Source organism: Phyllostomus hastatus, unplaced genomic scaffold, assembly GCF_019186645.2.
Source record: "Phyllostomus hastatus isolate PE091 unplaced genomic scaffold, TTU_PhHast_1.1 phas_scaffold_585, whole genome shotgun sequence".
Classification (NCBI taxonomy): domain Eukaryota; kingdom Metazoa; phylum Chordata; class Mammalia; order Chiroptera; family Phyllostomidae; genus Phyllostomus; species Phyllostomus hastatus.
Genome location: NW_025334037.1, coordinates 1,070,189 through 1,096,689, shown reverse-complemented (window position 1 = coordinate 1,096,689; position 26,501 = coordinate 1,070,189). Strand labels below are relative to the sequence as shown.

At 38.9% G+C, this 26,501-nt stretch overlaps 1 protein-coding gene across 4 annotated transcripts in view; it reads left to right on the top strand.

Annotated features, from left to right (window-relative positions):
- The window catches only part of DENND5A (DENN domain containing 5A), a 95,602-nt gene that overhangs the window by 18,471 nt on the left and 50,630 nt on the right, over nt 1–26,501 (top strand). For 2 of the 4 annotated variants that reach the window (XM_045825419.1, XM_045825422.1), the window contains exons 2-4: nt 9,994–10,065; nt 10,841–10,950; nt 16,288–16,945. The exons of 1 other annotated variant lie outside the window; for it this stretch is intronic. In XM_045825419.1, coding sequence (XP_045681375.1) covers nt 9,994–10,065; nt 10,841–10,950; nt 16,288–16,945 — 840 coding nt within the window. The remainder of the gene's footprint in view (nt 1–9,993; nt 10,066–10,840; nt 10,951–16,287; nt 16,946–26,501) is intronic. One more of the 4 variants, XM_045825420.1, reaches the window with a different exon arrangement.

Genomic DNA, 26,501 nt, shown 5'->3' with positions numbered 1-26,501 from the left:
TTTTCCATACCACAATTTATCTTCCAATTCTGTTAATGACGTGGGTAGTTCCTAGATTTTTAGTATTGTAATTGTTGCATATTACAGATGTGCCTGTATGTGCCCTTTTTTGTGTGTGAACATGCCCTTTGGTCTATTGAGTATGGTCTGTTGAGTGGAATTGTTGGATCAAAGGTACATGTTCAGCTTTAGCAGAGACTGCGTGCTGTTTTCCCTAATGGTGGTGTTAGTTTACATTCTCATTCACAGTGCCTGATAGTGGAGGTTGCTCCCTGTCCTCATCAATGCTCGACATATTCCTTCCTTTATATTTGAACCATTTTGGTTGTTAAGGAGTGGTATTGAATTACTTAAATTTGTATTTTTTGGATGACTAATGAAATTGACTAATGACAAACCTCAAAAGTTTATCAGACACTTGCATATTCTCTTTTTAGAACTACCAAAGTCTTTTGCCATTTTTCAGGTGGTCTTTTTTGTTGTTGTTTATTGATTTAATGGCATTCCTTATAATTTCTAGATGTGAGTGTTGTCAGTTATGAGTATTGAAAATATCTTCTCATAATCTGTGTGCTTCCTCTTTATTCTCAGTGGTGATTTACTTTTGAGAAACAAATGTTCTTAGATATAGTCTAGTTTTTCAGTTTTCTCTCTTTATGTTTAGTGCATTTTGTGTTCTGTTTAAAACATCTGTTATTGCAGGGTCACAAGATATTTTGTGTCTCTTCCTAATGGCTTTATTGTCTCACCTTTCTCATGTGGATCTGTGATCCCAGAGCTAACTCTTAAACACTGTGAGGTTGACACTACTTTGTACTGCCTGAAAAAAGCTCCCCTCACCCTTTTGTGTGTGAGAGCCATTTTTTTCAGCATTCTACAAAGTGAAAGAGAAACATTTTCATTGCTCTCACAGCTGGGCCTGAAGTACAACAAAGCTTTTGATATGACCGATACAGTGCTTTTAATGCACATTTAGTAAAACAAATGCTAGTCTTTGTGCTTTGATTTAGTACCAATTGGTAAAATTTTAGTGCTTAGGAATTCTGTTTAAAAAAAGGGAGTTTATTACTATAAAAAGTCTGAAGGGTAAAGAAAATTTTCTTTTGTTATTGATGATAACCTGAGAGGAGGCTTCTAGATTCTTAAATCTCCTGTGTTCTCTGGGGAGGAAGAGGCTGTTGGGTGGTCCTGTTATAAGTTGTAGTTTGAAATTTGGATTTAGGGACATTTCAGTGTTCTTGGTACAGCCATGTTTGCTGCTCTGGCTCTACTTCGGTATGCATTCTGTGAACCAGACAGATGTCACTTTTCATGCAGTAGAGGCCTCCTTCTTGGGAAGCATTTGGGAATTTTCAGAACATTTGTCTCTTTTTAAAATTGATTTTAGAGAGAGTGGAAGGGAGAGAGAGAGAGAGAAACATCAATTTATTGTTCTACTTATTGATGCATTCATTGGTTGATTCTTGCATGGGCCCTGACCAGGGATCAAACCTGCAACTTTGGCATACGGGGATGACACTCCAACCAACTGACTTACCTGGCTAGGGCCTCCAGGGCATTCCCGTGTCTTATTTTCATAGCTCTAGAGGTGACTCTTGCATGAATGGCTGTTCTTTTGGGAGAAAAAGATATACTATTTCAGTACCCTTTGTGTTCCATACAGGTATGTCCCAAGTGCTTTACTTATGTTAACTTGCTCAGTTCCTCTCTATAGGCCTATGAATTAGGTATGATTATCCCCATGTTACAGATGTGGAACTGAGATTTATAGAAGAGAGACCTTGAGCACGCTACTTAAAATTCAACAAGACATTAAATTAGTATTTAAATCTAGACTTGCTGGTATTTAAAGTCCTCCTTCATCTTTAAGAGTGTGTATACCGCGGGATATACTGTAGCACCTTCCTAGCTTAAGTGTCTTGCACATTTAATAAATATTTGTGGGTTGATATGGTATGAATTGTGGGCATATTTTCACCTTTACAGAGAATTAAAATTTTTGGCCTGGTACATTTTCTCCTCTTTCTCTGTGGTGGCAAGATGTGTTCATTTTCAGAATTCTTCTTTAACCTCATTTTGTAATCTATTGGTTAGTTTGGTTTTTGCTGCTGTGGTAAGAACTGTTGTAATCTTTGCCTTCTCCAACAGTTTTATGGGTTTGTTTTGAAGAACCTAAAAAAAAAACCAGAAGAAACTTTTATTTATTTATTTATTTATGTATTTATTTTTGCTAAATAGTTCTTTAATAAGGGTATTTTATGCTGGGTGACACTCTAAATGTGGAATCCTAAATATACATTTTTCAACTATCTCCGAGACTGCATTGGCCCCAGAACCTTTCTCCCCAATTTTCATGAAAATTGTCTATGAATTGGAAAGGATAGAACTGAATTGGTTAAGAGGAAACTCAAATCTGAGATCATTAAGCATTTATACAGGAACATTTAACTCCCCTGAATGAATTCATGTCTCATGACCCAGACAAATTACAGCCTAGAGTTCTGAAAGAATTTTGGGATGAGATCATTTATTCGCTCATTGTCAGTAACCTTTAGGGACTCATGGAATTACCACAAAATGGCATTTTCAAAACTGAGAAAACAGTAAGAGTTTTACATATGCCTAGTCAAAATCTAGAATGGTTTAAGGACATGGTATTAGGATTTAGAACAGGAAACTGTGATTATTTATAGCCAACATGGGCCCACTAAGAATAGGTCATATTAACCACACTTTCTTTATTAAGGAAGTTGACTGATAGAAGAGGGGAATACTGCCAGCTACCATTTTTGGATTCAGGAATGTTTTGATGGGAATGATTAGGATATATTTGGGAATAAGAGAGAAATTTGAGTTGTTTGATGAAGTAGGTGCTACAAAAGTAGAAGTATAGAAAGGATGACTTAATAGCAACACTAAAATGTAAGGCTTTTTTAGTTGGCCACAAGTTGGACTTAATGAAAAAAGTGTAATAGCTGACAAAAAGCTGTTATTTTAGCTTGCATTAATAGATATTGTAAAAAAAAAAAAGTGGATAGTCCTGTTCAAAAAGATGCTGGTTAGACTACACCTAGGTGGAGCGCTGACTTCAGTTCTGGGAGCTAGGGTGGTGAGGGAGCTGAAAACCATGTCATATGAACTACATTCAAAGGAGCAAATTCGTTTTATGATTAGTAAATGGCTTTGACAGTAGGTCCCACAGAAGAATATCAGAATAACTTGGAGAAAGGAGAAAAGACAACATTGTTGGAATACCATAGATTTTGAATAGCACTCACTTGAATAATTGTAGATTGGCCAACAGGCATAGAAGTGTATGAATTTTATTCTCGGCAGAGAATAGCATTTGCAAAAGAATGAAAAAAGCATTCCATATTTGAGGAAATACACGTGAGTTAGTACAGATAATGTGTAAAGAGGCGGAGAGGGGATAGTGGGGGGCGAGACTGGGAAAGTTGGCAGGTGCCTTATATGAAGAAGGAGAAATGAGCCCATGAAGATAAAAATGATTTGTGTAAATCTTGATTGTAGTAGGCCTAGAATTCCAGGCTTTCTCACTTATGTTCAAGAGTTCTTTCTCTTTCCCTTCCTTCAGGTATGTGTTTTGTTTTAAAATCCACATTAAAAAAATAAAAATATGTTTATTGGTTTGAGAGAGAGAGAAAGGGAAGGTGAGAGAGAGGAACATTGATGTGAGAGAGAAACATCAGTTGGTTGCCTCTCATACACACCCTGACCAGGGATCTAATTCACAACCTAGGTATGTGCCCTGACTGGGGAATACATCCCTCAACCTTTCAGTGCATGGGGCGACGCTCCAGCCAGCCAAGCCACAGCACCAAAGGGCTCATCTGCATATTTTTATTGATAAATTTGACATGTTAAATTTTGTAAATTTAAGGTGTACGGCATGTTGACTTTGATACATTTATGTATTATAACATTGCCATTGAAACAATATTTATCACATTACATCTTTATAGTACAATGTTATTATCTATGTTCATTATGCTAAGCATTAAATCTCTATGACATTTACTAGTTAGTAGAAGTTTGTACCCTTAAACACCATTAATCCTATCTCTTCACCACCCTCATCCCCTGGTAACCACCTCTTTTTAAGGTGTTTGACTTGGTTAGGTTCCACATATAAGTGATAGCTTATAGTACTTGTCTTTTCTGTGTCTGGCTTATCTCGCTTAGCATAATATGCTCCACTTATGTTTTTCCAAATGTCAGGATATCATCCTTTCTCATGGCTGAATAATATTCCATTGTGTGTATATACTGCATCTTTTTTATCCATTTATCTGTTGGTGTCCATTTGGGCTGTTTCCGTATCTTGGCTATTGTGAATAATGCTGCAATAAACATGGGTGTGCATAAATCTCCTTGAAATCCTGATTTCCTTTCCTTTGTGTATATATACTCAGAAGTGGAATTGCTAGAACTTATGGTAGATCTATTTTTAATTTTTTGAGGAACCTCTGTGTTGTTTTCCATAGTAGTTAGACTGATTTACATTCCTACCAACAGTGTATGGGGGTCCCCCTTTCACCACATTGTCTCCAGCACATAGACGGTAGCCTGCCAGATGTGTGCCCTTTGGGGCATTCAGATGGGCTGAAAGATATCTACACGTGATATTTTGCTACCAAAGTTCTGTCCTAGCTGTGGTTTGGAGCAGTCCTATCTGGATAGGTTCTCAAACCCCACCCCCCTTGTTAAAACAGTACATTTTAGAGTAAGTGGGTACATGAGTTAGACTAGGTTGGTGCCTGAAAAATGTCAAGCAGGAGGCAAATTATCAGTAAAAGTAATGTTCGTATATACAAATCTAAAATAATCTCACAAAGAAAATAGGTTGAGAAGGAAAATGAACTAATCTGCCTCAAGGGGAAAACAGCAGTAACAGATGGTTTCTATTGCTCTTCCATTGAAAAGCCTAGTGAGCAGCTGTCCTGGGTTAGTTAGTGCTTTAAAGAGGCCTTGTGGCCTGTTGAAGGTAAGCGCAGCTCACCGTTTGCACTCTGGGTGTTTGTCTCTGAATGTCTGACTCCTGAGCAGCACAGTCAGCTGGTGATGTGGGGCTAAGGTATATGCTATCTCTCCAAAGAGCACTGTTCTTCTTCAGTTGATGCTGCAGCAGCTATACATTCACTTCAACTTCATATACAGAAGAAGTGAGGGAGAGTGATGAGTAGAATGTAGTGTTAGATGGTTTTTGTGCCTACGAAAACTCTGCTAGACTTACTGTGTTTTTAAAAAGATGTCTCTATTTAAAAAATGCTGATTATAATGAAGTGCTCACCCAAAAATAACAGCAAGACTAATGCTCATTTAGTTAGAAATGGGCATTCCCTCCTCTTACTACATTGTGCCCCATCAGTCAGATGACAGGAGGTAACCTCTGATTTGTACAAGTGCTCGGAAATCATTGGGAAGAGAGAATTGAAATGCTGGGACAGTGAATGAATTGAAAACACAAGTTGGTTCTTCAACATACACCAGAAACAGAAGTGTGAGTTGGTAGTAATACTGTTCTGGTGGGCAGTCTGTTTCAGGAGTGTTTGTAACAGGGAAGATGCAGTGACATCTTTTAGTGCTGGAAGTAAACTGATTATAGCATGAATGGCACTGAATTGGTGACTGGTGTCAACAGGATCAATTCTAGGATATCCTAGAATGCCAATATGCAAAGGATAGCATAATAACCTGGCTGTATCAGTCCCCAGAGGAAAAGAATTTCATCACTCTTGGTATAGGTAATGTGAATTAAACTGTAGGATTGGTGTTGATGTGGTAAGGTGAGGAAGTTCCTGTGACACTTTTGTTTTGGGCCTGTGGTTTCTAACCTTTTTGGGTCAGGGGACCCTTTGAGACTCTGGCAAAAATTGCATTCTCTCCCCAGAAAAATACACATATCTTCATACAAAATTTAATGAATCATTTCAGAGACTTTAGGGGGTTCCTTAGAAGCTTCTCAGCATAAGCATCCCTTGTGCAGCATTATTCAAATTAAATCATTACCAACAGGCAAATAGCAATACAGATGTCAGTTTGTTTCTGGCTTGGTCAAGGCAGAACAAGTAAACAAAGAACCTATTAGATGTCTTTTTAACATATGCAAACTTTTTTAAAAAGTCTGTTATGATTTATCTGAACTGTACATTCCTGATGGCAGATTTACAAAGATAAACTGATACCTAGTTGATTAATTTTTAAGTAGCTGTTAGAAATGGGCCTTAGTTGTGATATCCAGACCTGCCAGTATTTGTACACTCTGTATGTGTTGGGCAAATAATCAGTTGATGTTTCTAGGAAAATAGGACAGTTGTGCTTGTGCTGTGATAGTCCTAATATTGTTTAACTTTTCAAAGTTCTAAATATGATTTAGCCTGTGACATGCATGCAGGGTTCAGGAGGCAGGGCTAATGTATGTGTTCCTGAGGCATTAATTCTCTACTGCTTATTCTCAAAACTCAGCCCTTAGTAAAGTGGTGAAAAATTCAATTGTTTTTTAATAAAAAATATTTTGGGTTTGTACGTCTCTTTCCTCTGTTGCCTTTCTGACACTCTTTAGAAGGTAGCTGTAATAAACAGGATTTGTTCTCAGGCCCCTTATAACTCTTCTTTGTACACCTCCTTTCCCCTTGGAGTGAAAATACTATGTTCCCACTACACTTGCCCAGACTAATATATAGAAGGACTTTTGCCTGAGATTGGATCTCTGTGGTTCCTTTACTTACAACCTGCCTCTTTATCTTTAACAAGACTTCTTTACTCAGCTTGTTTGAAGAAGGGGCAGGTGGTGGAGAGGTGGTGATGGTGAGGACAGAGGGTCTAAAGGCCACTTCTCCCTGTGATTCATAGCCTCCCTTCCTCTTTGTCTACACTCCAGGTCAGCTCATCATGTTCACCTCTGGCTTCATCTCACTGTTTGTTTAACAGTCTCCTCTTAAATAATCCTCTGTTCCATCCTTTCAGTGCTTATCATGTCTTAGGGGGCACCTCATAGCCATTGGAACAGCTGTTGGAGGGCCCTGAAAAGTAAACAGCAGCAGTGCACTGAAGAAGTCTAGATTTCCAAGTATCATAGAATTGTGAGCTTGCGGTTTTTTCTGCTCCAGGTGTCCAGACATCACTCCACTTGAATCTATTTAATTGATATTTGTAGGATTCCCAACAACAGAATGCACTTTCTTGCCAAGCACCCATGGAACTTTCTATGAGATAGACCATATCCTGTGTCATAAAACACATCTTAACAAATTTAAAAGAGTGAAATCATATAAAATATGTTGTCTGACCATAATGAAATTAACCAAAAATCAATAACAAGAAAAATTACAAGTATATGGAAATTAAACAACACACTTATAAATAATATGTGGGTCAAAGAGAAAGTCTCAAAGGAAATTAGGAAATATTTTCAGCTGAACAAAAGTGAATATACAACATATAAAATCTGTGGAACTCAGCTAACATAGCTTATAGGGGAATTTGTAGTATTAAATGTTTATTGGAAAAGAAGAAAGGTTTCAAATTGGTACCTGAAACTTCCGCCTTAAGACACTAAAAAAAAAAAAAGCAAAATAAAACCACAAATTGGGTGCTTTAAAAAATCTATTCTCTCGTTTCTGGAGATTACAAACTTGACATGAAGATATTGCCAGGGTTTGCTTCTTCTGGAAGATCTGGGGAAGAATCTCTTCCAGACCCCTCTTCTCACTTTGGGTGGCTGCCAGCGATCCTCCCCATTCCCTGGCTTGTGGATGCATCTCCAGCCTCTGCTTCCGTCTTCACATGCCCTCTCTCTGAGTGTCTCTCTGTGTCCTTTGCTGTCTCTCTACAAGGACGTTCTTACTGATTTAGGGTCTACCTTAATCCAGTATGATCTCAATTGATTAATTATACCTTATTTCCAATTAAGATCATATGTGAGGTCACAGCTAAATTTGGGGGTTGGGGAGATGCTACTATTTCATCTTTCTTAAGTGTATATATAACTCACATTTATTTCAGTTATGTTAGAATATTATTATTCAGTTATATTAGAATAATATTAGAATATTATTCAACAATATTAGAAGTGTTTGGGGTTTTATTTAGAAGTTTGGTGACCAGAAATATGCAATAGGAGCTTAATTCTAGTTTATATCGATTTGCCCATTGTAAAATTAGCTCATTATACATCTTTTTGCTTAAAGTTGCAGTTTCCAAGAACCTATTGATGATGTTAAGTGAGGACTTACTGTATGTTCATATATTTTGTGGTTTTTACTGAGGGGATTTTCTAGCCTAGTTAAGGAAGAAATAAGCAAACTGACAAAACTGAAGAAGCTTAGCAGGAAGAAATCCTTATCTTCTCTCAGAACTGAATACAGTTTAAAAATACATTCTGAGAATCTCATACTGTAGACAAGATCATTATGTCGTCTGCTTGCTGTTTAATTACTTTGTACTGTAAATTCAGACTTGCTGTGAGTGGGCTCTTTGCAGGTGTCACTGAAAGCTTTGAGACAAGCTCTACATAGCTGTAGGGCTTTGTTGCTTCCACTGGTACCAGCTACCTGCTGATTTTGCCAGTCTTTAGTGAAGATTACCAAATGGTCCTGGCTGGTGTGGCTCAGTGGATTGATCACTAGGCTGAGAACCAAAAGGCTGCCAGTTCGATTTCCTGTCAGGGCACATGCCTGGGTTGCCAGCCATGTCCTGGGCTGGGGGTGACAGGCAATTGATTGATGTATTTCTCGATCATTGCTGTTTCTCTCCCTCTCTCTTTCCCTCCCTTCCTATCTCTCTAAAAATAAATAAATAAATAATTAAAAAAAGAGAACCAAATGTATTTTGAGAGATGAAATTTATTGGAAAAGAGTTCCAGAAAAATCAGTTTGGAAGAAGGAATCAGGAAATGAGAGGGATTGAAATTGTGGTACCTGTTTTACTAACAAAAAGTTGAGCCTTGTCAGAGGTTGAATAAGTGGGCTTCCAGTGATGATGGACAGAACCTGAGAGTGTGAAAGCAGAGGTTTTAGTTTTAAAAGCAATAACTTTCTGACTCTCATCATTGTTAGTTTCTGGGACAATTTCCTTAGAATTATTACAAACTCTTCTTTTTTAGGAATTGTTGCATCGGCTCTGGGATGATTTAGAGTGAAGGACTGTCTGACTTTAGGTCACCCCAATTCTGTGTTGATGAAGAATGCATCTTTCTTAGTAATCACCAACCCCTTTGGGTTTCAAACCAACTTTTTAAAAACTATAGTTGGAACAGAATTTATTATATCAACTAGAGCACATGAACAGGGTCCTGTACGCATGTGTCTGAATAGTTAGACCAAATAGACCGAAGATCTGGATCCTCCCTATGAAATGGTTATTTGTGTATGTTCTTTCCTTATATATGTGATAGTAAGGTCCTTGAGGATAGGCACTTCATCAGGTTTATCTCTGTCCCCCACAGTACTCAAAGTCCTTGTATAGCATAATTACTCAGTAAATAGATATAAAATTCAGTTGAATTGTCCTTGATTATGTTTCCTACATATTTTTCTGTGGCTCCTACTAAATTTATTTGTTTGAAATATTTAGGCACATTTAATTTGTCCCTCACTCCGTAACCCCTTAAGAAAAGCAATATTTGGGGCAGCATACTTTTGAGTATAGCACTAGTGACTTTATAGTAATTTGATATTGGTTGAGCTCTTCATCCCATTATTCTGTATTGTAATGTTTTTCAAACTGAATCGTACTGTTGGTAGGTCTGCAGTTAGCTTATTTAATTTTGATGATATAGAATAGAAATTATGAGAGGGTGTGACATAGTAAGGGTAAGTATTTTGTGAAATTTTTATTTTAGATAAATTTAGATATATATTATGTCTGTGTATTACTTCATGTTGAAAAATTTATTTCATACTGGAGTCATGGTCAAAATGTTGGAATCACACTATTTTATTGTAATACTGTGTTATTTCATTTGTCATATAGCATTATGCCAGTACATACAGGCTTCTAAAGCCAGGGACGGTACCAGCCCTTTCATTTCCAGTACAACTGAAGGTAAAAACAAAAGAAAATTGAGAATACGCAAAGCTTTCTGGTTCCTCTTACATATGTCTCTTCCGTTGCATTTTGTACCCTTTGACCTTCTAACTTTCTTGCGCCTTGACTAGTAGACTTTTCACATTTGTATCCCTCTAGGTGGTAGGTTCTTTGGTTCTTCCCCTTTTCACTGTAATGTTCTTATTTCAACATGCTCTAATGTTTTTAGGGGGACGAAGGGGGAAACAAAGGAGTATTTCAGAAATTTCAAATGATTTTGAATTGACAAAATTGCTTATTAGATTTACCTTGAAATCTGCGTTCTTACTGTTCTTGAATCTTTTAGTCCCTTTGCATTTTTTTAGAGATCATAGAAATGCATATGTCATTCTGAATTTAAAATCATTTATGCTTCAATGCTGTTATTATTTGACTTTAAGCAAACTAAAGATGGCATACAAAAAAAGAAAAGATGGATATAATCCTTTATCATTTTTTTGTGCTTTCTCCCTTCTCTCCCAAGAAAATTAACCATTGGGTTTGTAGTAATCGTTTTCATTTTAATGGAAAGAAATGATAGCTTTTGGTGTTTAGTATTAACCATGCTAAACTTTTCAGCTTCTTTACTTACCTAAAAACTTTGATACCTTTCCTATTCTTAGATGGTTGGCATTTCTCTGTCTTGCTTTGCGTTCATTTCTGTACATTGCCGGACTACCAAGCTCAGACATTCATAACCTGGTGATTTCAAGGGACTTTGTGGAAATGATTTACTTCTTTTCTTTTCTTGTAGGGGAAAATTTTGAGCAGACACCATTGAGACGAACATTCAAGTCTAAGGTTCTTGCACGATATCCTGAGAATGTAGAATGGAATCCCTTTGACCAAGATGCAGTGGGAATGGTTAGTATTTGTTAGCCACAAATACGAGAATTTACAGAGTAAATTTTGAAAAAGGGATTGTATTCATATTGTTCATGATTCTGCATTTTGACGAATATATCAAATATTCAGAATACATGTATTAAAATACTGAAAGTTGTAATGTGTTTCTGTTGTGTGAGACAAATACATAGTAATGGATCAGCAGACTTTTTTTATGGTACTGAGCTATTGGTTGCTTATAGTATTGAGATTACGTGAAGAGTGAGGTTTAAAGCAATTTTCTATCAATCTGTGTTGTATATGTCTGAGTGATACGGTAGAAATGACCATTTTTGTTTCCTCATAATTTTAGGTAGGGCATGTAGAGAAGTACTACTTTGAATAAGCTAACCTTCATTGAGTCACCTTGTGCTAGGCATTTTACATGACATGCATTTTATATGAATTAACTCATTTAATTTTCATAATACCCCTTATGTAGATAATACTAAGTGAACATAAAGACATATGCAATATTTTACAAGTGAGGAAACTAATACCCAAAGAGGCTAAGTCATGTGTCCAAGGTCACATGGTAGAAGCAATTGAGCTGGAGTTTAAACACCATATTCTGGTTCTAGAGCTCTGTTCTTAACTGCATACTTGTATCAATACTACCTCTGTTAATTTTTAATAGCTTTTTATAGTTTTTAGAGGATGATCGTGTTCAATATAAACAATAACTGTGTGAAATAAGCAGAGTATACTGTATTACCTTTATTTCACAGATGAGATAACTGAGTTTTAGAAAGCCTCAAGGATTTGATGCCTAGATGAGTGCTTATTTAATTTTAACATGTTACATTCTTTTTTTATATTACATTTTATTGATTATGCTATTACAGTTGTCCTGATTTTTCCCCTTTTGACCCTCTTACCATTACAGTGCACCTCACTCCCTCAGGCAATCCTCTCATGGTTGTTCATGTCCATGGATCATGTGTATAAGTTCTTTGGCCATTCCACCTCCTATACTTTACATACTGTACTTTACATACTCATGGCTATTCTGTAATTACCTATTTGTACTTCTTAATCCCCTCACCTCTTAACCCATTCCCCTTTCCCCCCTCAAATCTGGCAACCTTCTGGTACCTAACTTCTTTTCCCTTGCTTTTAAGAATCTCTCTTTATCTTTAACCTTTGGTCTTTTAGCAATGATGTGTCTTGGAGTGGGCCTCTTTACATCCATCATGATTGGGATTCTCTGCACTTCCTGGACTTGCATGTCTATTTCCTTCATGAAATTAGGGAAATTTTCTTTCATTATTTTTTCAGATAGATTTCCAATTTCTTGCTCTTTCTCTTCTCCTTCTGGCACCCCTATGAGGCAAATGTTGGGACCTCTTAAAGTTGTCCCAGAGGCTGTTTATACCATCCTCATTTTTTAATTCTTTTTTTCCTGTTGTTCTGCATGGTTGTTTTTTTCTTTCTGTGTTTGAAGTCATTGATTTGATTCTTGGCTTCATCCATTCTACTGTTGTTTCCCTGTAAATGGTTCTTTATTTCAATTAGTGTTTCCTTCATTTTTGACTGGATCTTTTTGATGGTGGTGATGTCCTCACTAAGTTCCTTGAGCATCCTTATAAACAGTGTTTTGAATTCTGCATCTGATAGATTGCTTATCCCCATTTTGTTTAGCTCTGTTTTTGGAGTTTTGATCTGTTCTTTTACTTGGGCCATGTTTCTTTGTCTCCTCATTTTGGCAGCCTCCCTGTGTTCATTTCTCTGTATTAGGTAGAGCTGCCTTGACTCTGTGTCTTGATAGTGTGGCCTAATGTAATAGGTGTCCTGCAGGGTCCAGGGGCACAGCATCACTTATCATCCAAGCTGGGTACTTGAGGTGTGCCCTTTGTGTGGGCTGAGTACATCCTCCTCTTTTGGTTGAGCCTTGGTTGCTGTTGGCAATCAATGGGAGGGATTTACCAGGCTATTCATCTGCAAAGACTGGCTATGACCACTGACCACCAACCTCTGCCCTCTGTGGAGGATCATCTGTGCAGGGGCAGGGTGCTGGTGCTCTGATGTGGTCTGTAGCTGTCCACTGGGTGTCCTGGCCCTGGGGTTTTCTGGGTGGTACAGGCCAAGGTCAGCCCTCACCTGTGTTTCTTCCTGGGGCCCCTGAGCTGTAAAGCAATGTGAGATGGCTTCTATACTTGTGTTGGGTTTGGAGATTCCCAGGTGAAGCCAAGCTGTGAATCTAAGGTGGCTGCTGCTAGTGTCATGCCCTGGGCTCACTAAGGCCCACTCTTGATTATTTGATAGGATTTAGAGGTCAAGATGAGTCATTCTTATGAAGAAGCTTGGGTGGGCCCATAAGTTGGGTGGGGTAGAGCTTCTGTGGATCTCCAAGGTGGATCACACAGTGTTAGCCAGGTTGATGGAGTCTCAGATATGGCACCAGCCTACCAGCTCTATTGTGGGGAGGGCTCAGCAAAGGGACAAAGACCTCTGCTTGATCAGTCCCCCAGGACTTATCCTTTTGAGCAACCAAGAAATAGCCAATCTATCAGATGCACAGTTCAAAACGCTGGTGATCAGAAAGCTCACGGAATTGGTTGATTTTGGGCGCAATTTAGATGAAAGGATGCAGGTTACCATAAAAGAGATGCAGGAAGATACGCGGAGGAGAGCCAATAGAGACAGGAAGGTATCTGAGTCTCAAAACAATACAGTGGACCAGAAGGAAGATAGAATCAATCAAGCAGGAAAGCATGATGAAATAAGAATTCAAAAAATCGAGGAGAGCCTTGGGAGCATCCAGGACATCTTTAAATGTTCCAACATTCGAATTATAGAGGTACCAGAAGGGGAGGAGCAACAAGTGGAAAAGTTATTTGAATAAATAATAAAGGAGAACTTCCCCAATCTGGCAAAGGGAACAGTCTTCCAAGAAATCCAAGAAGCTCAGAGAGCCCCAAAGAAGTTGGACCCAAGAAGAAACACACCAAGGCACATCATAATTACATTAGCCAAGGTAAAAACGAAGGAGAGAATCCTAGAAGCAGCAAGAGATAAGGGGACAGTCACCTACAAAGGAGTTCCCATCAGACTGTCAGCTGATTTCTCCAAAGAGACCTTACAGGCAAGAAGGGGCTGGAAAGAAATATTCCAAGTCATGAAAGACAAGGACCTACATCCCAGATTGCTCTATCCAGCAAAGCTCTCATTTAGAATGGAAGGGCAGATAAAGTGCTTCTCAGATAAGGTCAAATTAAAGGAGTTCATCATCACCAAGCCCTTATTTTATGAAATGCTAAAGGGACTTATCTAAGAAAAGAAGATAAAGAAAAGACATGTATAGTAAAAGGACAGCAAACTCACAATTATTAACAACCACACCTAAAGCAAAACCAAAAGAAACTAAGTAAACAACTAGAACAGGAATAGAACCACAGAACTGGAGGGCACATGGAGGGCTAGCAGCAGGGGGGTGGGAGGAGGGGAGGAGGGGGAAAGGTATAGAGAATAAGTAGCATAGAATGTAGGTTGAAAATAGGGGGAGGGCAAGAATAGTACGGGAAAGGTAGAAGCTAAAGAACTCATAAGAATGACACATGGACGTGAACTAAAGGGGGGGAACGTGGGTGGGAGAGGAGGTACAGGGTGGAGGGGAGGGAAGGGGGGAAATGGGACAAATGTAATAGCATAATCAATAAAATATATTTAAAAAAAAGAAAAAAAAACAAAAAAACCTCTGCTCACCTCAATGTCAGAGACTTTAGTTTCTCCCAATATACCACTGGTGCCTTTCAAGCTGCCACCCTGGTGCTAGAGCCCAGAGGGAGTGAATCAGAGTAGGTGAGTCCGTGTGTGGGTCCCCCAAGAGAATCTGCGTAAAGCTGGCTCCATCAGCCTCCTTCATTAACTCAATCTCCACTGGTTTTTGCAGGCAGAAGTTGTGGGGACTTATCTTCCTTGCACTGGAATCCTGGGCTGGGGGTTCTGGTGTGTGTCTGGGACTCCTTGCTCCTGAGATATCCCTCTTGAATTTTTATACATGTGGGTGTGGGGCCAGCCCATTTTGCATCTGCTCCCCTCCTATCAGTCTGGATAGACGTGGTTTCTTCAATTCCGTTGTTATCAGACTTCCATTCAACTCGATTTCTGACCTTTCTCAGTAATGGTTGTTCTATATTTTAGTTGCAATTTTGATGTGGTTGTGTGAAGAGGCAAGCCACATCTGCCTACTTTGCCATCTTGACTGTAAGCCAACATGTTATAGTCTAAAAACATGTAGGCTTTGGGAAGTCAAGTTCAAGGATAATGGATAGAACGTAATGTAGGTCCTAGTATTTGTTAAATTAAGTTGCTGGTAGTTTGTTTGTATAGCTAGGTTTATATAAAATGAAAATGTGAACTGATTGATTCAGATCGATTTGATTAGCTATCCAAGTTTCTTTACTATGTATATATAAATACATAGTATTGGATCAGCAAACTTTTTTGTAGTATTGAGCTATTGGTTGCTTATAGTATTGAGATGCTTATAGCACTGGAGTTAAAGTGAAAAAAGAACATCTTTATCCTGATTGCTGTCTCCTTGCTTTGTGTGAAATGAGCACCCTTTTTTCTATGAACAGAGAAGGTGTTATTGATGACAAAGTTCTGTGAGCTGATAGTCTAAAACTTGATTTTATTTTTAGATACAAAGCTGCACCTGTCTGGTTTTTAGATATATTTCTAGCATCATCTCTCAATACATGCTGTCATGCTGATCTCTTTTACCTCATCTTGTGCATTGTCTTCCTGCCCCTCAAGTATCCTTCTTCCCTTTGTCCACCTGAGGAATTCTAACGTAACCTCGTCTGTGGAGCCTTTTCTGATGTTCCTAGGCTGAATTGTCTGTTCTTTGTTTCCTGGTACTTTATATATACTTCTGTATAGTCCTGATGATTCCATTATCATTGTATTTACTTCTGTTTCTTATTTTTTTTAAAGATTTTATTTATTTATTTTTAGAGAGAGGAAGGGAGGGAGAAAAAGAGGGAGAGAAACATCAATGTGTGGTTGCCTCTCATGCACCCCCTACCTGGGACCTGGCCCATAATCCAGGCATGTGCCATAGACTGGGAATCAAACCGGCAACACTTCGGTTTGCAGGCTGGTGCTCAATCCACTGAGCTACGCCAGCTAGGGCAGTGTTTCTTATTTAGAATGAGAGATCGTTAGAGCAGACATTCTGCTATGTTGATCTTGATATCCCAAACACCCAGGACAGTGGCTGCTCTGTAAGTAAATAAATAGTGATGGGTTTCTGCAAAGAGGGTCAGCAGTGATTATTCTCACCACCTGTTTTCTTGTTATCTTTTGCAGCTGTGCATGCCGAAAGGGCTGGCATTCAAGACCCAGGCTGATCCCAGGGAGCCCCAGTTCCATGCCTTTATTATCACAAGGGAGGATGGCTCTCGGACATTTGGGTTTGCCCTCACGTTTTATGAGGAGGTGACTAGCAAGCAGATCTGCAGTGCAATGCAGACGCTCTACCACATGCATAATGCTGAGTATGATGTCATATATACTCACTCTGCTGATGGCCGAGACCACAGTGACATGGAGGATGGTGAAGGCACTCCTGGGACCAAGCTGCAGCGATTCAACTCCTATGACATTAGCCGAGACACGCTGTATGTCTCTAAATGCATCTGCCTCATCACACCCATGTCCTTCATGAAAGCATGTCGGAGTGTTCTGGAACAACTTCACCAGGCAGTCACTTCACCTCAGCCCCCTCCACTGCCCCTTGAGAGCTACATATACAATGTACTCTACGAGGTGCCACTCCCACCTCCTGGCCGGTCCTTGAAGTTTTCTGGGGTCTATGGGCCAATAATCTGCCAGAGACCAAGTACCAATGAGCTTCCCCTATTCGACTTTCCTGTCAGAGAGGTCTTTGAACTGCTTGGGGTGGAGAACGTGTTTCAACTTTTTACTTGTGCTCTTCTGGAGTTTCAAATCCTGCTCTACTCACAGCGTAAGTCAGTGCTTACTAGAGCTTTCTTCCTGCATAGGTCCTCCCTTTCCATATCGGAAACAATGGGGCTGGCTATAAAAATCAAGGGCTGTTACAATTTGAGCAAAACTCAGATCTTTTTCAGGTCTGTGGTGGATGGGAAACCAATGGACTATGAAAGGGGAAAGGAGGGAGAAAGAGAAGAGAGAAACATCAATGTGTGAGACATATGTTGATCGGTTGCTTCCCGCACGTCCCCAGCTGGGGACCTGGCCAGGAACCCAGGGCTGTAACCTGATGGGGACTCGAACCAGTGCCAACGCTCAATCCACTGAGCCACACTAGCCAGGGCAGGGTACCGTTTCTTGTTGGCTATTATCATGGCCTTCTGTTGGGCACTCCAGTCTGTGAGGGTAACTGTGCATCCTGGTAATAATCTCTTCTGGTTGATGTTAAAAAGGGGCAGGAGGCAATGTTCATGGGACACTGACTTTCTATCAGTTCTATTCTGTTATTCGGAAGAGTTATTTCTGTCCTTTCTTACCTTGACAGTAAAATTAAGGATTCACAAACAATGATCGTTCATATACAGGGTTGGACAAAATGAGGTTTACAGTTATAATACAAATAAATAACATAATAAATAAATAATAGTACAATAATAAACTTTGTGTTTCACGTACTCACGACTGTAAACCTACTTTTGCCCACTCCTGTATTTGAAAAAAAAACAAACAAACTATATTTAAGAAAATGAGGATGTGTTGCTTCTTTCTGCCATTTGTTGTATAGCTGAACTGTTTTTGTAAGTGAGAGGTTACATGAATGTGAGCAGCAGATTTGTACTTAATAATGAAGAAGATCAGAAGGAAACAAATATTAATTGAATGACCCAGACAAGTCACATAAAATTCATTCACTCAGCACGTATTTATTGAGAGCCTGCTATGTGCCAGGTATTGTTCCGGGGTCTAGAGATACAGTGCTGGACAAAACAGGTAAAAATTCTTCCTACAGTGGAACTTATATTTTAATGGGGAAAGAGAGGTAATAAAATAAAATAAAATGTATAGTATGTAAGCTGATAATGTGGTCCATGGAGAAAAATGAAATAGGAAGAGGATGATAGTATTTGGCGAAGGGAAGTGTTAATTTTTAATAGAGCGATTAGTTCAGGCCTCTCTGAGTGACCCATCTTAATAACTGTAGGAGAAGTAATTAGGCAAAGGGCGCAGGAAGTATAAAGGTTCAGAGACAAACATGTGTCTGCTCTGTTCAAGAACAGCAAGGAAGCTGGTGGGTGGAGTGGAGTGAGAGAGCAGGAGTGTAGTAGCAGATGGTGTTAGAGACTTAACAGGAGGCCAGATTGTATGAAGGCTTGCAGGCCATTGTAAAGCCTTTGTTATTCTGAGATGCATAGTCATTAGAGGTTTTGTTTTTGACTTTTTATTTTAAAATAATGTCCCACTTATGAAAGAGTTTCAAGAAGTATTCAAAGAGCTTTTTGAAGAACAGTTCACCAATTGTTAACATTTGGCCACATTTGTTTTATCATTCCTCTCTTTCTCTCTCTCTGGTGTAATTTTTATTTATTTTTTAAAAATTATTTTTATTATATTTTTTTATTACCATTTATCCCCCCTATGCTCCCTCCTCACTGCAGTTACCCACTGTTGTTGGTGTCCATGAGTTGTTTCTCTCTTTTTTTCTCCATCCCTGCATACCCTCTCAGCTTTCCCTGAGAACTGCACCCTGCTTTCTATCTATGAGTCTTTTTCTGTTTTGCTTGTTAGTTCAATTTGTTCATTAGATTTCAAATATGAGCGAAATAATTGCTATTTGTCTTTCTCTGACTGGCTTATTTCACTTAACATGATGTTCTTCAGGTCCATCCATGCATCCTTCTCTCATGTGTGTGAACTTAGCTGAACCATTAAAGTCATTGTAGACACCATGTCCATTGATTCCTAAATGCTTCAGCTTTTATTTCATAAGAACAAAGACGTTTTCTTATATAACCATAGTACGATCACCAAATCTAGGAAATTTAATATAGATACAATACTATATTCAAGTTTTACCATTGTCCAAAAATGTCTGTTATGATGGTTTATTTTTATTCCTGATCTACGAGCTGGTCTATAATATGCATTGCTTTTGTCAATTCTTTATGTCTTTAATGGTATTGATATTTTTGAAGAGTACAGGCAATGTATTTTGTGGAATATCCTTCAATTTGGGCTTGTTTGATGTTTTCTCATGATTAGATTCCAGTTATACATTTTTGGCTGGAATGTCACAGAAGTGATATTGTAATTCTCTCAGTGCATTATATAAGGAGACACATAATGTCTATTTTATCACTATAGAAGGCACATGATTTCATTTTGTCCCATTTTTGGTAGTGTTAATTTGATCACTTGGTTAAGATTAAGATGATGTCTGCCAAATTTCTAAACTGAAAAGTTGTCTTTTTTCCCCCTTTGTAATTAATAAGTAACTTGTGGGAGGTACTTTGAAACTCTATGCTGTTCCTCTTCAGAGTTTTGCCAAATGGCTTTGACATCCATTGACGATTCTAATTGGAATTAGTTATTACCTTTGTGGTTACAAAATGGTTGTTTTCTTTCCTAACTCTATAATACTGTATTTCTTAATTGGCATTTTACTACAAGGAAGAACATTTCATCTTGTTTCTTTGTTAGTTTTTTTTTAAAGATTTTATTTATTTATTTTTAGAGAAGGAAGGGAAGGAGAAAGAGAGAGAGAGAGAAACATCAATGTGCGGTTGCTGGGGGCTGTGGCCTGCAACCCAGGCATGTACCCTGACTGGGAATCGAACCTGCGATACTTTGGTTCACAGCCCGCGCTCAATCCACTGAGCTATGCAGCCAGGTCTCTTTGTTAGTTTTTTATTGTATAGACTCATAGATTTTAATTTTATTCATTAGGTTATACATTACTATAATTATTTATTTTGGTGCTTAAATTGTCCCATATTTGGTCCATGGGTGAAGTAATAGAGGCTACATTGAATGGAAGGGCACATACCCCATCTAAACTGGATAGCCAGTAATTACCTCCAGTTAATTTCTTGTGGGAGTGCTGGCCTAATGTTGTTAGATCTTCCAATTGTTCATGAGGACCCAGATTTTTAATGTTAAATGTCTGATTTTTAAACATTGGCAACAACATTCTTGTTAGACACTGTGGGCCAAATGAAAAGCACCTTTTGGCCGAACGTGATTCCTGAGGCTTCATCTTGCAATTTCTGGTTTAGAATATGAAGTTTCAGGCTCCTTTCTCTGGGTGAAGTATAGATTTGCACAAGTACTGTAGCTTCTTAGTTGTGGTTTCTTGGCTGGAGCTTGGCAAGAATATTTTGAAACAGTGACTTAGCTGAATAGTGAAGACTGGTTTTAAATGGAGCAGAGAGGAGGAAACCAAACTGGATAGGGTGTTAGTGCAGTGGCATTCAGGTGCTGTAATGCGTAGAGGATGTTTAGAGGCAGGACAAAGAAGATTAAAACTGGAAATGTGACAGGTAACATTTTCCCATCAGAGCTTCTAATATTTCCCAGAATGTGGGTTATTGTGTCCATAATACAAAGGGAGTGGAGGTTTGCGTGTAGGATCAAAGTGAACTCAGGATGCAAAGTCATGCTTATCACTGTCAAGAAAAAGCTTTTTTCCAAAAACTTCTGGGCATTGTCAAGCATGGCTGAGGCTAAAATGGAGTGGCCTTGTATTGGATGTAGGTTATACTCTCTATTATTAATAGAGTATTGTAAACAATTCACATTGGTTTTCTTGAAATAGTTTTATTTATGATTCGAAGGCCTTATGTGGATGAAAATCTCTCTGGTCCTCCAAAAACATGCCATCACCACTTACAGTTGGTGTTGCCCACTGCATGTCTTGCCTTCTGAATAGAAAAGAGGTGTTAGGGAAAAGGAGTGCAGGTGAAATTGTAAGACTCTAAAAGTCTAACCCCTTGGATGACTTATGAGGCAGTTGTAAGTGGTGTTTTTTTAAATTCGAGTAGCTCAGCTTCTTTACTACTGGATAATATTTGTTCTTTAGGTTATATAGTTTTTTTTTAATAGCTTAGTTTTTAGTGGATGTTTTAAAATTACAAATAGAGCAGAATTTCTTTCTGTGACTTAATAGGGTAGTGAATTGAATAATTGAAAAAGTCATTTAAGTCTGGGAATCTTAAAAATGATACATCTATTAAACATTTTATTTTAACTTAAAACATCAGTATATAGTCACCAATCTTTTGATGAAAGATCTAGGCATTTCCTTTGATTATGCGTCCACCAATCAGATGTATGTATTGTTTTTCTTGCATAAGCAGCATCCATAAATAATTCATTCACTAGGTTTTCCAGATAACGTGTTTAAATTCTTTAAATATTTTACTTATTTTTAGAGAGAGGGAAAGGAAGAGAGAAAGGGAGAGAAACATCAATGTGCGGTTGCCTCTTGCATGCCCCACTCTAGGGTCCCGGCTGCAACCCAGGCATGTGCCCTGACTGGGAATCAAACCAGTGACCCTTTGGTTTGCAGACCCACACTCAACCCACTGAGCCACACCAGCCAGGGCCTTTTCCCTTACTTTTAAGAGTCTCTCTTTATCTTTAACCTTTGGCCTTTTAGCAATGATGTGTCTTGGAGTGGGCCTCTTTACATCCATCATGATGGGGATTCTCTGCACTTCCTGGACTTGCATGTCTATTTCCTTCATGAAATTAGGGAAATTTTCTTTCATTATTTTTTCAGATAGATTTCCAATTTCTTGCTCTTTCTCTTCTCCTTCTGGCACCCCTATGAGGCAAATGTTGGGACCTCTTAAAGTTGTCCCAGAGGCTGTTTATACCATCCTCATTTTTTAATTCTTTTTTTCCTGTTGTTCTGCATGGTTGTTTTTTTCTTTCTGTGTTTGAAGTCATTGATTTGATTCTTGGCTTCATCCATTCTACTGTTGTTTCCCTGTAAATGGTTCTTTATTTCAATTAGTGTTTCCTTCATTTTTGACTGGATCTTTTTGATGGTGGTGATGTCCTCACTAAGTTCCTTGAGCATCCTTATAAACAGTGTTTTGAATTCTGCATCTGATAGATTGCTTATCCCCATTTTGTTTAGCTCTGTTTTTGGAGTTTTGATCTGTTCTTTTACTTGGGCCATGTTTCTTTGTCTCCTCATTTTGGCAGCCTCCCTGTGTTCATTTCTCTGTATTAGGTAGAGCTGCCTTGACTCTGTGTCTTGATAGTGTGGCCTAATGTAATAGGTGTCCTGCAGGGTCCAGGGGCACAGCATCACTTATCATCCAAGCTGGGTACTTGAGGTGTGCCCTTTGTGTGGGCTGAGTACATCCTCCTCTTTTGGTTGAGCCTTGGTTGCTGTTGGCAATCAATGGGAGGGATTTACCAGGCTATTCATCTGCAAAGACTGGCTATGACCACTGACCACCAACCTCTGCCCTCTGTGGAGGATCATCTGTGCAGGGGCAGGGTGCTGGTGCTCTGATGTGGTCTGTAGCTGTCCACTGGGTGTCCTGGCCCTGGGGTTTTCTGGGTGGTACAGGCCAAGGTCAGCCCTCACCTGTGTTTCTTCCTGGGGCCCCTGAGCTGTAAAGCAATGTGAGATGGCTTCTATACTTGTGTTGGGTTTGGAGATTCCCAGGTGAAGCCAAGCTGTGAATCTAAGGTGGCTGCTGCTAGTGTCATGCCCTGGGCTCACTAAGGCCCACTCTTGATTGTTTGATAGGATTTAGGAAGTTGTGAAGCATGATCCAAGGCCAGCCATTCATATTGAAAAGGGGCTTGGTTGGGCCTGTAAGTTGGGTGGGGCCAAGTCTTGGGGTTCTCCAAGGAGGGTTAAATGGTGTTGACTAGGGTGATGGAGTCGCAGATATGGACGAGCTTGCTGACTCTGTGGGAGGAAGGAAGGTTAATAAGAGGGACAGTGGCTCTGCTTGCCCTGATGCTAGACACTTCAGTTTCTCCCTATATGCCACTGATGCCTTTCAAGCTGCTACCCCGCTGCTGGAGCTCAGAGGGCATGAGTCAAAGTAGGTAAGTCCGTGTGTGGTTTCTTTAAGAGGAACTCCTTGGGGCTCTAGAAGTTTCTTTCACTGACTATCCCTGCTGGTTTTTGCATCCAGAAATTGTGGGACTTATCTTCCTGGCACTGGAACCCTGGGCTGGGGGTTCTGGTGTGTGTCTGGGACTCCTCGCTCCTGAGATATCCCTCCTCAATTTTTATCCACTGCAGGTGGGTGAGAGAGCAGCCCATTCCATGTCTGTGCCTCCTACCAGTCTGGATGGACGTGGTTTCTTTAATTCCATAGTTGTCAGACTTCCATTCAACTCGATTTCTGATGGTTCTGAGTGATGCTTGTTTTATATTTTAGTTGTAATTTTGATGTGGTTGTGGGAAGAGGCAAGCCATATCTGCCTATGCCTCCATCTTGCCCGGAAGTGGGTTGTAATATTTAAGTTATATATGTGTACATTATGATATCTTAAAAGTATTTTAATATACCTATTCATGTGTGTTTTAAATATGGTATTTTAAAACTTGGAAAAAAGCATTTCAATCATATGGTAGAAACTTAAAACATTATGAAAGGGCATATAGTGAAATATAAGACTTCCACCTCTGGTCCCTGGTTCTCGTTCAGGGAGATTGCCACTATTTTCCTGTTTCCTTACAGACATTGTTATGCCTATACCACATGTATATATATGGGAGCATATGAATCATTGTTTTGCACTTCTTTCATTTAGTAATGTATTTTGGAGATATGAGGACATAGAGATTAGGTTGTTTCTTAAGAACAAAGAGTACACTAGAAACATCCTTGTTCATGCAGCTTTCACAGAAGTGCAAGTATTCAAGGACAGTTTATAGTTATGTTTTTACTGTGTAGGGACTGCCCGGCAGTTTGTTTATGAGTGAACTTACCTGTAGAGCGATCCCAAATCTGTATTCTTGGCATAGAGACATGTCATAAAATGTGCTAATTCTGTCTTTCTCCCTGCTTAGTGGTGGTTGTAATCCCAGAATGTTTTGCATTATCTCTTTTTGTTAAAAGTAATTGCACACTAAACATTATGGGAGCTGCGAGAGAACCTTGGCAGATGCCTGAAGCTGAAGTGTCTCCAGTTGATTTTGATTGGCTGAAATGCTTTGGGTACAGATGACCTTCAGCTGTTTCCTATTTATTGGTTTCACCTTCTTGGAACCATGAGCACACACAGGCAGTGGCAAAGGAGGTGCTAATTTTATCATGTGTATTGGTGTACAGAGATGGGTTTTGTGCTGTTGCTTACAGCTCTTGGAGATCAGCATCCTAGTGTGGGTACCACGGATTGCTGTATCCCTGAGGCATTGTTTATTAGGTCATTCTTCAAGATGGGTTGTAAATATAAAAAAGTAAAGAAAAAAGAAACCTACAACTCACACAAATCAAAAAGGCTATAAAATTCTAAATTTTTATTATATATAAAGCCAAACCACATAAATGGAAAGCAGTTTAGTGTTGAAAGAGGTTATCTCTCACCTCCAAAAGTGTTTTGTTTCTAACAATACCATCATTTCAAGGGCATGAAAAGGAATTCTTCAGAGATTTCAGTCTGATGTGAATAAAGTTATCCACTGTAGCAAAAATAAGTGGGCTGAATTTCAGATACTAGATTAGATTCATCCAGAAGAGTAAGGGAAAACCAGAACTAGACCTCTGTGCTATTGAAAAAACGGCTTTTGTGGAGCAGAGAAAGCCCCTTCTTTCAGACTCTAGCATGCCCTGCTTTGTGATTACATAGTAGACGGTCACAGACACGGTAGCTAGAGCCCAGGAAGACTCATGACAAAGGCATTTCAGGGACTCCTTTACTCAGTGTCTGTCTGTCCTCTGTTAGATGTTACTGTCCTCGAGCAGACGTGCCAGGAATTCCAGCCACATAAAGCACCTGCCTTATTGACTCTGGGTGAGAGAAAGAGGAAGTTTTTTTATTTTTTTCATGATTGGAAAGGCCTGTTGTACGTCCTGCCTAATTTTTTAAAATCCAGAAATGGTGTGTGTGTGTGTGTGTGTGTGTGGTTATTCAGTGTAATATTTACTCAAAGTATGTGTTTAAGAGCCAGTGTTGGAACATAGTAAGACTAGACCATCAGCTTTAAATATCACTTGAAAGTTTTCTAAGCTTTTACATTCTTTTGGTTCATCTTAATTTGAATTTTAAAATACTTATAATGTCTGAGATTTTCAAGATTATTGCTCTTGAATAGATTATTTACAGATATTCATGTCTATAAAAAAGAGCTGGTGTGGCTCAGTTGATTGAGTGGCCTCTTGTGAACTGATGGGTCACTGGTTCGATTCCCAGTCAGGGCACATGCCTGGGTTGCGGGCCAGGTTCTCCGGTACAGGGAGCATGAGAAGCAACCACACATTCATGTTTCTCTCCCTCTCTTTCTCCCTCCCTTCCTGTCCGTCTAAAAATAAATAAATACAATCTTTTAAAAAAAGAGCTGGAAAATATAAGAATTGAGGTCTCATATGCAGAATCATTAGAATTCTAAATGATTGTTAGAGTAATCATAGAGCAGGAGAATTTCAGGAAAAAGCAGATAAACAAGCAGAGTTATATAGTGCCCTATAGAATTGAGATAGCACAGAAAGGTTGTAGGTAGAGCTTGCCAAACTTTATAAGAGCTTGTCTAAATTTTATTATTCAGTTGTTGGCCTACTTTCATGTACAACTAACTACTGTTTCTAAAATTATATATATACACACACACACACATAAATGCACACGTATATATATAAAAATCTAATTTAATCCTTTGAAGAGGGTATTTTTTTTATAATTTTGTAATTGTCTTTATTGTTATTTCCATTTCTGGGGGGAGGCATCCTTACTAAATAGTTTTTAATATGGGAATGACAATGCTTTGTGTGGGCACAACAAAAAATCAGATAGACTTTCTTTTTAAATTTGTATCAGTCTAGCCCTGATCTTCAGTGACTATGAAAAGTTCATGTCCTTTTGTCCTTCTGCTAAGTCAATGAGTTGTATTTTGTTTTTCGTTGTTGGTGATCAAATCTCTGAGCTCAGTTTTGCTCACTGATTGGTTACATCATTTATCTGTGAAGGGTCTTCGTTTTCCCAAAACAGCATTTGATGCCCTTTCCTGTAGTGTACTCAAAATGATAGAGACTGTGAAGTTTTAGTCACTAATTTGTATTTGTTTGCATTACTAGTTAAGAGAAAACACAGTGGTTTCCAAGTTGTGTTCTTTGCTTAGCCAGGATCAGGGCGATGACTTTCAAAGCATTATTAGTGAGCAGATGTACGGTGCTCCCTAGTTGATACATCCCAGCTTCTGTTCACTTCCTACTCAGTCTTTCTGAGTTTCTGGCAAGCTTTTTGTTACTTATACTATAACTCCTTTATGAATCAAACTGTGGTTTAAATGTTGGCGTGGGTTTTTAGTACATGAACCGACTTTAACCCTTGTGAAAGCTCATTTGAAGGCAGCCATTCCAGAAGGATATTACTCAAAT